General features: G+C 42.5%; 1 protein-coding gene across 1 annotated transcript in view; it reads right to left on the minus strand.

The window, feature by feature from the left end:
• Positions 1-3,084: 3,084 nt before the first annotated feature.
• The window catches only part of LOC109034275 (uncharacterized), a 45,258-nt gene continuing 31,914 nt past the window's right edge, over positions 3,085-16,428 (minus strand). Inside the window, exons 2-4 of the mRNA XM_019047328.2 lie at positions 14,172-14,397; positions 9,268-9,645; positions 3,085-6,860 (exon numbers count right to left, since the gene is read on the minus strand). Coding sequence (XP_018902873.2) covers positions 6,474-6,860; positions 9,268-9,645; positions 14,172-14,397 — 991 coding nt within the window. The 3' untranslated portion in view covers positions 3,085-6,473. The remainder of the gene's footprint in view (positions 6,861-9,267; positions 9,646-14,171; positions 14,398-16,428) is intronic.

Genomic DNA, 16,428 nt, shown 5'->3' on the forward strand with positions numbered 1-16,428 from the left:
CAAAATTTTCAGAGGAATCCGCAAAAACGTTCTTATGGAAAAAATTAAATTACCCAGTTAAATCAGGTAATAGTTGATGTGGCTTGGTTCCTTTCTGCTAAACGCGGTCCAGCTGTTAATGAGACATGTTTTCGGTGTTTTCGCTACTTTCAGAGCTCTCCCGAACGCCCCCAGCTCCGCGGTTGGGCGATTTTGGGGGTCAAGGTCGATTTCCCAAAAATGAATCAAAATTCAGAGTATTTAAGGAGAAACTCATTAAAAATATTGTTTGGCGGGAAATTTTTCTTTGAAACATCGTTTTGTTATTCAATTAAAATTATTTGCTCAATAACTGCCAAGGAGCGATTTCGACGATTTCGCCGGTCACGAAGAGGCCTTTGGGGGCGCGCGGCGCACAGTGGGTCGAGTCAATTGGAGAGGTCGGACATGAAATTTTTGACTAAAACCGCAAATTTTGGTGTTCATTTCGTCTTATTTTACATTTCATGGGGTGCTTCAAGTAGAAAATTTAGCGAGGAAACCAATGGAACCACTTTAAGAACCTTTAAATTGTGTATTAACGGAGTTATAAGCGTTTAAAGTTTCCAAATTTTGTCCGACCTCTCCTATTGACTCGATCCGCTATGCGGCGCCCCGGGGGTTGGGCCGCGTAGCGGCCAGGGGGCAGACCCCCTGGTTCTTCAATAAGTTTAATCACCCTGTACGGAGATATTTAAATGTTAGAAAAAAACAGCATTGCCAAGTCTCAAGAATCGCCACTGGAGTGGACACGATCCGTAGTCGGCGGTTTCGGGACGCGGCTTCGCTTCGGTGAGCGGTGCCCACCCGCCAAAAAAGGGCATCCGTCGGCGTCGCGTCGCTCCGTCAGTTTCACCGTTCAACGCAAAAATTGCCCCGCGAGTTCGGGTTCCGGTCACCGTTAAATTGCCGCGGCGCTAATTCGCTCGCGTGAGAAGTTCCTGCTCCTCCACCGTCAACGCCCCCCGCCCCCGCCCCCTTCGACGTCGTCAGCATCCGTCGTGCTCTGCAAGAACGCCCGAACGTTGTCAATTGTAGAGTATACCTGTATACGGGAGAGTGTTGCCATCTCTGTGCCGCACTCTGATTGGTTCATCAGCTTTACTTTAGAAAAAAATTACGAACGAGAAAAGGCGACAAAATCACTCATTTCCTGAGAGTATAGTAATTTCTAATTTTGTCGTCTTCGGTGATACAAGGAACAGCACTTTTAATTAGTCGAGTTAGGAAAGAAACCAAACACGCAATTTGGCATGGAGCGGTGCGGCGCAGAGAGCAATAATGACGAGGACTTGATATGAAAAGGAGTAGCCCCATAGAGTAGCCCTCGGTGTGGCGGTCGGCATGTAACACATATTAGCGCCTACAAAACTGCATGGATACTTCACGCATTACGTCAAAGACAGTGAGGTCGCTGCGGTCAGCAGCGGGCGGCGTGAAACGCATAGCGCCTGCAGGACTGCATGAATACTTCACGCATTACGTCAAAAACAGTACGGTCAGCGTGAAACGCATGGCGTCTAGTAGACTTCGTGAATACTTCACGCATTGCGTCAAACGCAGTGCGGTCAAATTACTAATATACTAATAACATAATAATGATACAAAGTACTGATTCCCCATTTTGGACCACTGTGCGATGAATATTTGTGAGGCTGAACACAATTTAATGCACTGAAGACCGATAAGAACATTGTTAGCCATGAATACTGCAGGAGACCGACAATGTTTCTTCCATTTTAAAAAGTTTGACAAAGAATCCTGATTTGTTTACGATTTCTCCCCATTTCGGACCTCTGTGCGGCCGAAATCTTTGAAACTGAAATTTTTAACACAGTTATATGCCCGGGGGTCCAATAAGAACATATATAGCCAAAACCCATCAAAGGTGTAACTTTTTCGTCCGTTTTTCCCGTCTTTTTGCTGTAAAAATGCTGTCAAGAATGATGGCGATTTGGCAACTTTGCCCCTTCCCCCATTTCTCAAAAACCGTGCGTTTACTCAAGCTAAAATTGTTACCAGAGTTTTAGGTTATCGTGAGGTATCGTTTGGGCCCGGTTTCAGAAAAATCCCCGCGGATTCAAACTGTGCCATTCTTAGGGTAGCTCTTTCTTTTGGTAAAACTTGAATTTCCTAGTGAATTTATGAATGTTTCTCGTCCAGGTTTTCACATAATTTTTTTTCGCAATTTTACAAAAATTTCTTGAAATTTCAAAGAAAAATGTCCACATTTTTCTTCATAAATAATCATTTTACCGGGGGAAATTTGACAGCTCTCGAATGTTCATACGGCGTCATTCCTTAGCATGGCAGTAAAGGAGAAAGGGCTCTATTCACGGAGAAAATGGACTCAAGGTTTGACATCTGAGGACTGAGGTAAAATTGATTCATCTAACGCACTAGCGGGAAAATTGTTGGAATTGAGTAGGTACCTGTGTGGAAGAAAGCCCTTAGCCCGAAAATCGCCTTTTCAGGGGTACCTACGCAGCTTTCAAAGTTTTGGTTTTGTTTTCCGTATAAAGTATGAATACATATAATTATGTCATCAAATAAAAGTTATTGTAATTCTTACGATAGAATTGGTTAGTTTAAGGGCATATCTTAAAAATAAGGAAAATACGAAAGCTCCAAGCTGAGGGCCTTCATGCATGGAATACATACGCAGTGCATAGAGTACATAGAGTCGTAATGTAAATGGAAGAGCTGGCGCCATGTTCTGCTCGACGAATTCCGAGCCCGGTGTGCGCCGAGTTCGGGTCACTTTTTCGATACATTTTCGATCCAAAATGGCGGTGTGGAATACGTGGTGATTCCTATCTCCTTTGTTGTTGTTGTTGTTGTTGTTGTTGTTGTTGTCATCGGATGGCCGGGTACCCGTGTATCGCAAACAATCGATTATGTATCGAAAAAGTGACCCGGCGTCACACAGGAGTCTCGGAATTCGGGACATGGAAAATGCTTAAAAGTGGCGCCAGCTCTCCCACTTACATTACGACTCTATGTACTCTATGAATCAGTGTGAGAATGCTTTTTCAAAACTCTATTTTAAGAAAAAAAAACTCCGCATCAGATTTGAAAATTACATTTAATTTTATTAATATGACAGATCATCGATTGGAAGATTATCTAAACTTGTTCACAAACTGAGAGCGACAAAAAAAGTAATATTAAACGTTTTATGAGCCTCTAGGCTCTTAGGAAGTAGGGAGATGCCAAGTAGCATTCTAGTGCAGGGATCATATTGGATGGGTCTTAAACAGTGACGAGGCGTGAATGATCGATTTCCGATATTTCCCCGCATAAATCTATGGTAAAGAATCGAATAATATGGTGTTCTTAACGAACACCCTGTTTATCGATCCTTTAACATAGGTTTAAATCGATGTATCGAAAAGCACGCCACGCCATTGGTCTTAACGGTGATCTCGTCCTTGAGAGTAAGGATCTTAGTGCTAAAAAAGTTAAACCTGAAATATATTTTGTACAACTACTGACTTAGAAGAGATTTTAACGATCAGTTCTGCACAAAAAATATCAGCACTTATAAATGGGCTTATTCTTTAATTCAGTTTTTTAAACGGCACTCCAGTAGAATAAAACGTACCGGGGCTTCCAATGCTGATATCTCAGTCAATATAAGGAACGGATTCAATGATGTTGATAATAACGCTTTGATACAACTATTCGTACTCAATGGACGCGCTTGTTGCATATGAAAAAATAGAAGGCGCTCTGGTCACCCTAGTCCACGAAGCAGTGCACGCAGCAATGTGTGGCGAGCCGGTACGAATATGTGGCAAGATTTAAGTCTCGGATGAAAACTAAGGGAACAGAAAAGGAGAGGATATTTCCGTACCATTTTGACATATCAGGACATTATATCTCACCGCCACACCTAGTCGTGATAGTGTGTCGCGCTGGGAGCACTATACTTCTTGGGCTTAAAGTCACCGAAGCGCCTTCAATTCTTAGTTTGAAACAAGATTTCGCTTTGGATGGATTTGAAACAGTTCTAGGTAGATACCTGAATCGAATCTTTCCATCTTAAATAAATTTACTATAGTTACGGGTCATGGTCATATCAATTTATTCAATATCGCAATTGAAACACCGCTTTCCGTCGCTGGATATCACAGTTGGATCAAGGTGGATGTTTATTGTTTATACCTATTAACTGATATCTACTTTTTGAATTTGAAGAGATCATTTCGAGAGTCTCCTAAAATCCAGAAAGTATCAATTGATCGATTGTCCTCGAGAGTGCTAAAATTAAATCAATCTATGAAGTGCTATAGAACCACCTAGGTAAATCACGTGTAAAATGTGAGATGAAGAAAGTAAGAGGAACTCAGAATTTGCGTTGAAGTTTCGTTTTGATAAGTTTTCGTTTGAATCATTTTGTATGTACAGTTCCAAACCGAATATCGAATATCCATAGGAATCTACCACTACACCTAAAATTAATTCGTTAATAAGCTATGTTCACGAATACCTGAAGAATTAATCATCAGGGCTGCAAAGGCTATATACAAGCAAAGTTCTTCCATCGAGTCATGGAAGAAAATAAGAGGACTAGGATTTCGATGAAGGGTTGAGAGGGCTCAGCTATACTTTAAAGAAGAGACAAAATATTTTAGAGAACCCGCTTCAAGGTATCCAAACAGGTACATAACCGAGACTCTTACAGACACCCTCCAATATACTCCTGCTTTGGGACCCACTTCTTCTCTCTTAGATCTGAACGTCTTTGTGACTGACGAACTACGTGTTAAGATTTGTTCTTAACAGGTTTAGGTGGGTACCTAATTGTAAAAAAAAACTACCTCTGCCACACGTTCCTCAGCAGCCTCAAAGAAATATATTTCAAGGGTTGGTGAGTGAAGGAGTTCCGAAAGTCGCCAGGGCGATAAGGGTATAGTGTCCAGTGAGGGAGGGCGGGGTTGCGTGAAACAGTTTTTTTCTCGGGTAACCACGATGCTACAGAATCTCGCCGTAACAACTGAATTATTATTTTTTATATGAGTATAGAATATATTCTCGTAATATGTTTCAAGAACATACTAAAAATATACTTCAACAAGAGATGGAACAGCATTTAACAGTGAAACTACTAAACCACTTAGCTCGGTTTGCGACGTTGCAGACTTTCATTTTGCATCTCTTATTGGACTAGAGACAAATACAGACCCGTCACCCTCCGTCAACATCTTAGCGACGCGACGGTGAAAACTTTAAATTTCGGGCATCCCTCACCTTCTAGCAATTTAAAGAAATTATGAGTCGCAGTCTTCTACCTTCTTGTTGGCCGATGCTGAGAATATTTTTGTTCTGCTGTAACAATAAATCTCTTTGTTGACTAAAGAGCCTCGGTTGATTTCAACATGCGTTAACAAAGAGGAATTAATATTCGAGTTATGAATGTAAAAACTTCCATTATTTCCCAAGTAGCATTTCTCAACGGAAAAATCGCAATATATTGCGATTTTATCGGCGATAAACACGCCAGGATCATCAACATCCGAGCGATTAGCTTCGATCTTATCGCGATAAAAACGCGCTTTTATCGCCCGAAAAATTATCGCGATATTTTCAAAATAAAAATCGCGATAAATGGCGATTTAATCTCGATTTTATCGACCAAAAATTGATCACGATTACTCGAACCAAAGATTGCAATTCGTAGCGATTTAATTGCCGTATATCGCGATTTTGAATGCGATGATATCTCGATATATTTCCACCGATATAACTGCGATAACCTACCGATAAAATCGCAATTTATTGCGATCACCGCTACTTGGGTTCTGAGATACCATCGAAGCTCTGGAGGCTGATCATTGAAATTGATGGACAAAGCGATGGACAAAGAAGACATAGGGAGTACGGAGCAATCCTATCGGTTGAAACGGGTGGTTCCTATAGACCAAGGGAGGAAATGATGGACTAACTATCAGGTACCTCGTGGGTTGCCGTTACTTAGTCTATTACCTACCTTATTTGTCCATTGCAATCACCCGCTTCCACCAATAGGATCCCTCCATATCTCTTTTGTCTTCGTTGTCTATAGCTTTGTCTATAAATTTCAATAATCTGTCCGCTGGATTTGACGCTGATTCTCCTCCTGCGGGCTGATTATTGAAATTGATAGACAAAACAATAGACAAAGAGGGAAAAAAGGATATGGAGGGATCCTATTGGTGGAAGCGGGTGGTTGCAATGGACAAAGGACGTAGGTAATAGACTAACTAACGGCAACCCACGAGAGACCCGATAATTAGTCTATAAGAACCACCCATTTCAACCGATAGGATCGCTCAATACTTCTTATGTCTTCTTTGTCTATAGCTTTGTCTATTAATTTCAATAATCGGCCCGCTGAAGGACATCCGATCACGAGCGGACCCCTCTTATTTTTACAAAAGTGCGAGGCGCCTAAAATATTTTGTCTCCGCTGACTACGCGTAAGATTGGTCCAACGAGATGTTTATCTTATTGCCCCGATCGACCCAATTTTTCAGCTTCCCGCGGAGCTCCTCCAGAGACTTGGACTTGGCCTTGTTGATGCGCTTGTACTTGACGTCTTTCGGTTTGGTGACGGACCTGTGGTTGCTCATCACCCTGTTGTAGGCCGTGTGGCAGGGCTCGCTCTGAGTCCCCGGAGACGGGGTCGTGGGCCCGGAGTCGTCGGGGAGTGGAGCTGGGGTCGTCGGTTGGAGGATCTCGAAGCTGTTGGAGCGCTCTTTGAGCCGCGCCCGCGGGGGACTGTCCTCCGGGCTCGGCGCCTCCGCTTTCGCCGGGGGCTGCTGGTCGTCCTCCTCTACCGAGTAGACCGTCTCCAGAACCTGAAAGCAAACACGCGGTTTTTTACCCTGGTAAAAATGGAGATGTTGCATGTGTGAGGGATTTGCGATTTGATAATTGATTCGTATGTAAAAGTTCGCGAGAGACACGATGGTGCCACTGGTTTTCTCTGAAATCATGTCCCAAGCTCACAAGAAGCTCTCAAGATGAGGCCAAAATGGAGGGGATATCCCACGCTATCCTGAGAGTCCACCTCTACATCAAGATCAACTCTCCATGCAAAGATAGGGAGTAAATACATTAGCAGGGTTGCCGTGTTCTCAGTTTTAAAGTCCCCAAATAAAGGGGCAGCCCTGTCAATGTATTTGCTCCCTATCTTTGCATGGAGAGTTTGTTTTGATGTAGAGGTGGACTCTCAGGGTAGGGCGGGATATCCCCTCCAATTTGGCCTCACTCGAGTTTTTTTGAGCTTGGGAGATGATTTCAGAGAAAACAAGTGGCACCATCGTGTTTCTCGCAAACTTTAACTTAAGAATCAATGGTCGAATCGCAAATCCCTCACACATGCAACATCTCCATTGGCAGTAGAATGTGTGTTCGGCCTTGTCCGCACGAGCGCGGTTCGCGGAACTTATTCCGAGTAACTTGTTCCCGGAACAAGTTTTAGCTGAGCTAAAAACTTATTCCTCCAAAACCCGGAACTCCCCCCGTACTCCGAGCTTCTATATATGTTTCTTTTGATGTTAATTTGTTTGTTTTTTACGTCCTTTACATGTCTTGACATTTATTTTTGTTACTTTGGCGGCCGTAATAATCTATTATTTTGCGATAATTGTAAAGTTTTATTGAAGTTCCGGTTTCAGTTCGGGCGAACTCGTGTGGACAGCATGCCTCGTTTCAAGGAATAAGTTCCGGGAACTGAGCAATTCGTCGAATAAGCTCCTCGAACCGCGCTCGTGTGGACAGGGCCTTCCAAAATACTATAGACCTAAAGTCGGCTGTAAGAATTTTCAATAGCTTCTGTAGCCGGCTGTACAATTTCTTATAGCCGATGGCGATTAAGCAACAGCCAGACGATACAGTTTATGCTAAACGTTACCTACTAAATACGGATACTAGGACTTAGTTAGTTTTTGGACTACCGCTCTCTTTTTGTGCCGTAGTATCTTGATATATTTTGCGCGGAAAGCTGCGTACTTTTGAAGGATGCCTGCCATTCCTAATATGTTGGAGCGCCTTCAATTTCGTATTATACTGTGCAATACCTCTGGTGTGAAATAGTTGCATCAAGGGCCGTTGCACGCTGCGGCGCGGCGGGCGGGCAGCCAGCGCGAAAAGCGCACTAGCGCCTACAAACCTAACAGGGATACTTCACGCATTGCGCAATGCGTGAAGTATCCCTGTTAGGTTTGTAGGCGCTAGTGCGCGCTTATCGCTGGCAGCACGCCGCTCCGCTCTGTGTTAGGCTCCAATATATAATCTCGCGAAGTCAGCGTATTCCAGCTCATGATTTTGAAATGTTTGCACACTTTGTATGGATTATTCTCATTTTAATGGGCCTGTTGCAAACTTTTGCTAGAGCAAAAATAAGAGTTGATTCTTGTAGATAATGCCTCAAAAATCACGATGAGCGCATCGGCAAAGTCTGAAATGCACTCATAACTTCACAATCTGCGTAAGAAATTTGCGTTTTTTTAAGCTTCCCGCTTCAAAAACGATACTGCGGCATAGGTGAACATTTTGTTAGAGGAGTCGCTCCATCGTCGGCGATATTCATCATGGCCGACGCTTGCACGCAGTTCCGCGCGTAATTCAAGGAGAGTTCAAGGTCAATCAATTCGGGCGTGGAAAATATGAACGTTAACACACCGATTGTTATCTGGTCTAATCCAGTTCAGGTGTTATCTCGTCCCATCAAACGTGTTTTGACGGATTGGCGTCGGCTATGATGATTATTGCCGACGATGGAACGACTCCTCTTACAAAATGTTCACCTGTGCCGTAGTATCGTTTTTGAAGCGGGAAGCTCAAAAAACCGCAAATTTCTTACGCAGATTGTGAAGTTATGAGTGCATTTCAGAGTTTGCCAATGCGCTCATCGTGATTTTTGAGGCATTATCTATAAGAAACAACTCTTAGTTTTGCTCTAGCAAAAGTTTGCAACAGGCCCATTGATGAAAACAAATATGTAGTAAAGGAAAATATATTGTGCGTTTTGTAAGTATTATGGTGATTCCGTACAAACTTGCGGATTTCCAAAGCTCACGAATTTCTACACAATTTCTTATAGCCTTTTATAGCCGATGGCGAAACTATAGCCCTATACTATAGAAACTATAGGAACTATAGCCCGGCTGTTTAATTTTTTTGTCTGTATTCATTTAGGCACTCTAGCATGGACCACGTAGCGGTTAGGAACGTAGCCTCTAGTCATGGTGCGATAATTACCTCGGGGCGGCGGAGAAGGGCGTTGTTGCGGCGCTGATTTTGCGACTGCTTCTTGGACTCGAGGGCGTCGGAGATGCTGCGGACGACGGTGACGTCGACGCGGTAGGCGTCGTCGTCCTCCATGATGACGGCGGAGTCGGAGTCGTTGAGGGAGTCGAGGTTGGTCTCCTCGGAGGCGGCCAGTCCGGCCTGGGTGAGGCAGGCCTGGAGGCGGTGGATGAGCTGCTGCTGCTTCCGGATCCGCGTCTCCCTCTCCAGGAGGAGGCGGCTGATGTTCCGCTGCTTCCGACAGAGCCGCGACTCGAACAACAGGAGCTGCGACGCCAGGCTCCGCAGCCGCTCCGTCCGCTCCACGTTCATCCGCACGATCAGCTCCTCCTGCAACATCACAACAGCTGCTCAGTCAATTACCTTTCCTCGTAGAGAATGGAGATGTTGCATGTGTGAGGGATTTGCGATTTGACTGTTGATTCTTATGTGAAAGTTCCCGAGAAACACGATGGTGCTTCTGGCTTTCTCTGAAATCAACTCCCAAGCGCAAAAAAAGCTCTCAAGTTGAGGCCAAAATGGAGGGGATATCCCACGCTTTCCTGAGAGTCCACCTCTACATCAAGACAAACTCTCCATGCAAAGATAGGGTGCAAATACATTGACAGGGCTGCCACTTTATTTGGGGACTCCAAAACTGAAAACACGGCAACCCTGCTAATGTATTTGCTCCCTATCTTTGCATGGAGAGTTTGTTTTGATGTAGAGGTGGACTCTCAGGGTAGGGCGGGATATCCCCTTCATTTTGGCCTCACTTTGAGAGCTTTTTTTGAGCTTGGGAGATGATTTCAGAGAAAACCAGTGGCACCATCGTGTTTCTCGCGAACTTTTACATAAGAAACAGCAATCAAATCGCAAATCCCTCACACATGCAACATCTCCATTTCTTTCCTTAGATTATATTGGAGCCTAACACAGAGCGGAGCGGCGCGGCGTGCTGCCAGCGATAAGCGCGCACCAGCGCCTACAAACCTAACAAGGATACTTCACGCATTGCGCAACGCGTGAAGTATCGCTGTTAGGTTTGTAGGCGCCAGTGCGTCGCCGCTCCGCTTTGTGTTAGGCTCTAATATTTGATCTGGCGGAGTAAGCGTTATTCAACTCAGGATTTTGAAATGTTTGCACATCCTGTATGGATTATTCTCGTTTTAATTGATGAAAAAAAATATGCTTTAAAGGAAAATATAATGTGTGTTTTGTAAATATTAAGGTAGTTCCGTATCAAACTTAATGATTTCCAAAGCACACGAATTTCTACACAATTTCTTATAGTCTTTTATAACCAATGGCGATAAAGTGTAAAGCCCGCCGATATGAACTATAGCCCGGCTGTATACTTTTTTATAGCTTCGTATAGCCCGGCTATATGATTTGCTCCGTTTTCTACAGCCAGCTATATATGATTTTCAATAGCCTTCTTTAGTCGGCTATAAGAACTCCTATGGTATTTTGAAACGCAGCTCCTATCGCCAATTTTTACCAGGGCGAGTAAAGTAGCATTAGAACGGAATCAAAACATTTCTTAAACATAAGTACTAAATTTTGAACCGTTTCGGATTGGAGGCTTTAAACCATCCATGGTTCGAAGCCGCCACTCGGAAACGTTCTGACCATCTGGTTTTCAAGGCAAAGCTATGTAGGTATAATTTTATAATCTGATATACCCAGTAGAAAATTGCCGCACCTTATAAAGAAACTTTACTTCTTCTAATGACTTAAAAATGACTCGAGCCGCTCGCAGGTATTTCATTGAAACGTTTGAGTGTATTCCTTAGAATGGTCAAAGTTTGCAAGTTCAAAGCTCGACAAAAATTGTGCCTCCGTGGATTAAGATTCATTTTCCGTAGGTGATCACAAATATTACTCTAATTGAGGGGCTTGGAAGACAGGGCGCAGAAGTGCCATTTTTGAAAGAAATTGAGGTATTAATGATTTCAAATGAAACTAGTCTTCATGCATAATCTGTCAAAAATTCGCTCCCAAATTCCAAATTTTAAGCATCAAAAAGTCAGTTTGAGCTTTCCTTATTCCGCCGCAAGGATCCATGTAATTTTGAAACTTCAAACACATTTCTCGAAATAGCAAAAACTGTACTTATGTACCTTGCCCACTAAGCCCCTCATTGAAAACGTAATGTAATCTCCTAGATGTGACAACACAGTCGATTTCTGTGAGTGGCTTAGTGCCACTCACTCAAAAAGCAGCGGCCGCCTTTTTAATTACCTTTTCCCACTGTTTAACTTTTAAATTCAACGGGCGTGTGGCACAGCCCGCTAACCCCAGCCGCTACTCCACCGTTGGGATCTTTTTATTCCGTAATTAGCTGTGAGAGGTTTCATAGAAAATGTCACTCCTTGATGACACTAAACACGACAGGCTCAAAAAGTGATCACGTCACTTTGGAACCGAGGAAATAATTTTTTCCCCATTAGCGGAGAGAGGCAAAACAGAAATACGCCTCAGCTACTTTCGTCTAAAGTTTGCCCGGTTTTTCCTCTTTTAACAAAATCCATCTCCCACGAGCGTTCAGTAAACCACCACTTACAAACCTCCTCTTCATTTATAAAAATGAGATAAACGTTTTGTATTTGTACAGAAGTGCATGCCTAAAAAACACAAAACAGGTTGAAACGAGGTAACAATTTTAGAGAGAAACCCTGAAACATTCCATCCATGTACGTACATATCGGGGGAAAAGAGGTATAGGGGTGAAGTCCCAACTTGGACATTTCTATTGAATTGTAGTAGTATCTCAATAAATTAGGTCACTAACCCAAATTTTGCGGCATTACCAAAAGGCCCTGGTAAATATTGGCGATAAGAGCTGCGTTTCAAAATACCATAGGAATTCTTATAGCCAGCTAAAGAAGGCTACAGAAAATCATATAGCTGGCTGTAGAATGCAGAGAAAATCATACGGCCGGGCTATACGAAGCGGAAAAAATGATGCAGCCGGGCTATAGTTCCTATCGCCGGGCTTTCCACTTTATAGCCTGGCTGTTGCTTTTTCGCCATTGATTATAAAAGGCTCTAAGAAATTGTGTAGAAATTCGTGTGCTTTGGAAATCATTAAGTTTGATACAGAACCACCTTAATATTTACAAAACGCACATTATATTTTCCTTCAAAACTAGTTTTTTTCATCAATTAAAATGAGAATAATCCATACAGGGTGTGCAAACATTTCAAAATCATGAGTTGAATAACGCTGACTCCGCCAGATTAAATATTAAGAGCCTAACACAAAGCGGAGCGGCGACGCACTGGCGCCTTCAAACCTAACAAGGATACTTCACGCATTGCGCAACGCGTGAAGTATCCCTGTTAGGTTTGTAGGCGCCAATGAGCGTTTTGCGCTGGCTGCCCGTTGTTGCGCTTGAAGCAAGTATTTCACTTCAGAGGTATTGCACAGTATCATACGAAACTATAGGCGCTCTAATATATTAGGAATGGCAGGCATCCATCAAAAGTACGGAGCTTTCCTCGCAAAATAAATCAAGATACTACGGCCCAAAAAGAGAGCAGCAGTCCAAAAACTCACTTAGTCCTAGCATCCGTAATTAGTATAACGTTTAGCATACACTTTATCGCCTGGTTGTTGCTTAATCGCCATCGGCTATAAAAGCCTATAAGAAATTGTGTAGCCGGCTATAGAAGCTATTGGAAATCTTACAGCCGGTTGTAGGTCTATGGTATTTAGGAACACAGATTCTACTGCCAATTTTTACCAGGGGGATTTGGAAATTTCCATATCATTTAACGGCCTAAGTAACACAGTGCAACGAAAATACCTATTGGAATTAAATTTCAATTTGGTTTCAGTAAAATTGTAATTTTTTCACCATTAAGTTGCAATATTTTTACATCATTTAGTCGATTTATGCCGATTTTAAAGAATCAGCAAAATGAGCTCCATGCTCCATGTGTTAAAAAGATAGGCAAGATGCAATGCAGTGAAAAATTGCAATTAACTTATTCCAATTTTATTGCAATACGTTTCAATAAATGGAGCCCCTTCAAATAGGAGCTAGGCAACATACACAACACTCAGTGGAATTGCAATATTTTGGACTATGTAATTGCTACTTATTGCAATCGATCTGTGCTTTACACAGAAAAACAAATGGATGGTGCTGTCGACAAAACCTTCTGTTCCCAGGGCTCCTGAGTTTCTTTGTTCTACCGAAAAAACGACCGAAGTTCTGTTCTCACAACAGAAAAATTCTGTCAATGTAACAAAGAAACTGCAGGAGCTCTGTGAACAGAGGGTTTTGTCGTCAGCGCCATCTAGTTTTTTCTGTGTACTTGGGGGATTGGGGTAGTGTCACAATTTTACATTTTTTTCCGTGTCTTACACTGAAAAAAAAATCTCGGTGTATTTACGAAGAAAAGGGTAAAATTACCAAGAATTCAGGGTTCTATTTGATCCCAGTTTTTTCTTGGTAAAATTATCATTCATGGAATTGGTAATTTTACCGAGAAATCTCGGTAAAATTATTGAACTTTCTCGGTAATTTTACTGGACCTTGGTAAAAACGCCAATATTTTTTATCGACTGTGGTAGAATTACCGTGGTAAAATGGCAAAGTTACCGGGAATTGATTACCAATAAAAGTGGTATTCTTACCTGAAAAAACAGTAAAAATACCGGTTTTAGGTAAGTTTACCAGTCTGTCTTGGTAAAATTACCAATAATTGGTAAAAAAAGTGAGATGGTAAAGGTACCAACAGACCTTGGTAAAAACGCCGAGAATTTTTTTTTTTCAGTGTATTCCTGAGATTCGAACTTGGGACAAATCCCAGGAGAACGTCTTGTGGAGACAAGGCCTTAAGCGGCTTATAGTGTGATGGCATACCTGCTGTTTAACCCTGCGCCGCCATGCCATAAGCTCGTGGGACTGGGCGCGAAATTTAGCGCGAAGGTCGCGAATGGTTTTCTTGGCCTCCTCGAGGGTTTCGGCCCCCAGCTCCTGCATGATCTCCACCGCGGCCAGGGTCTCCTCTGCGTGTGGGGCCTCCTCCAACCGGGAACTCTCCTCCTGTTCCGGCTCCACCCCCAGCCCGTCCTCTGGGCCCACCTCGCTGAAACAAAGTGCAAAATAATCTTCATTGCAGCAACGAATCTTCATTCAACCCAGAGAAATTATAAAAAAAATTAATAAAATAATATTTAATAGAGCATTCCCAAGTGTCTTAAAAAATTTGAAGTGTCCTGAAAAATGAAAAAAAAAATCCGGAATTTGCCGCCCGGTGCCATGGCACCTTGCCCCCCCCCCCCCCCCTTAAATACGACTCTGTTAATACATGTAGCATAAGTTATGGCTCGGAATTTCGACGCAGTGTTCCCAGGCGTTTAGCAGCGAAAACTTCAGGTCGCGTTATTTCAAACCCTGAATCGGATTTTGAGTGAAAAAGTTTTAGTTAAAGCACAGTGGCGCTGAGTAATTTAAGTTTTCACCTTCATGCAGGGTCCTATTTTATAGTTCAAGCACAAACAACCTTGTCATTATGATCGTTTACTAACCAAGGGATCTCAATCCGCAAAGGGATTTTTCCAGTTGAGAAACGGCTCCAATGTCAGATTTAAAAATTTGACTCAGAGTTTAAAACGGAAAACCCTCGTCGCCAGAAATGGACAATGAAACTATTCATTCATACAAATAAGTTGCGAAAGTTCTAGTGTAGGCCCTTTTGTGACGATTACAATTACATTGAGGTACACAGAATTTGAATTTAGGGATCCTGAGGGGCCGTTTACAAACTATGCAATGCCCAAAGGGGGTAGGGGGGGGGGGGTCTAAGGCCGCGTCATGTAACGTTTGACGCCGTATTTTTTTATTTTTTAATAGAACCGATTATTTTCTCTCTTTTCTCTTATTCCATTTTTCTGCATTCTATGTTGATCCTTTGGGATACCAAATATCGATGGTGAAACTACCAAACCACGTATCTCGTTTGCGGTGTCTAAAAATCTCCGCTCTCATTTTATTTTTCTGGAGGAGAACAATTCAATATCATTCCTTGAAGTTTTTACAGAATTTTCTTCGCACTGAGAAGAAAAATCACGGAAGTTTTCAAGAATTGACGTTGAGTACTTTCCCATTTAAAAATTAAAGTATGGCAGGAAGTCTGCGACGTCGCAAACCGAGATACGTGGTTTGGTAGTTTCACCGTCGATATGTGATCAAACTCCTATCGGTTAGGAGCTCGGAATATTTTATACTCACAATACATTTAAAAATAATCAAAGGCCTTCAAGGCTAAACTCGCGGCCTCCCAAACCGGGGAATCATGCTGAAAAAAATTAGCGCTGGAAAAGTTATAATGGAATTCGGGTGGAAACAGAATTTGAGTATGAAACCTATTTTATATTCTGGATCCGTAGCGTCTGCCGATCGACTTACTTGGAGTATGCCACGACAAGCGTAAAACTTTTAATGGGAAAAATAAGTTTCGCAGAATAAATATTTAGGACCCGCTCGTATACTCCATGAATAAGAGCCGAGGAAAGCGTCGAGTGTTGATGCAGCTTCTCTGTGTCATCCCACTTGAAATTTTATCCTCCTCCGACCATTAGGATATTTTCTTCTTTTTTCTTTTTTTTTTGTTAAAAAAATTAAGTTAGAGGGATCAATCGATTAGATTCCTGCAAAAAATGTCGAATATCTCCAAGAAGTGAAGAAGCGTCCAGTCATTTTTAAAGAAGTTCCTTTCGGAACAACTAGACTACCTTCACGAAAATGTTCCGCGGCTCTCTGGAGACCGAAATGTGACATACGACCATCAGGGCCAGATTAAGGGGGTGGCGCTCAGCACCTGGTCACTTTGAGAATCGATTTACATAATTTCGTAGGTTTAAATAGGTATAGAAAACACAATGTTACCATTTTCCTGAATTCGCTGATGGTATATAATGGTCCTAAGTCAGGGATCTTTGAAAGTGTATTGAGCTTCAAGACAAGCGCGTGAGGTAATTGCTCATCCATGAGGCGTATATCATCGGAAATTCGCAACACAAACAATCCATTGGCAAAGTTTCCAAAACTTCGCGTAAACCCTCACTCAACTCCGATCTCGTTAGCTAAGTCCAAGCTCTCAGCGCCAGTATCGTCA

The sequence above is a fragment of the Bemisia tabaci genome, chromosome 2, assembly GCF_918797505.1.
Source record: "Bemisia tabaci chromosome 2, PGI_BMITA_v3".
NCBI classification, from domain to species: Eukaryota; Metazoa; Arthropoda; class Insecta; order Hemiptera; family Aleyrodidae; genus Bemisia; species Bemisia tabaci.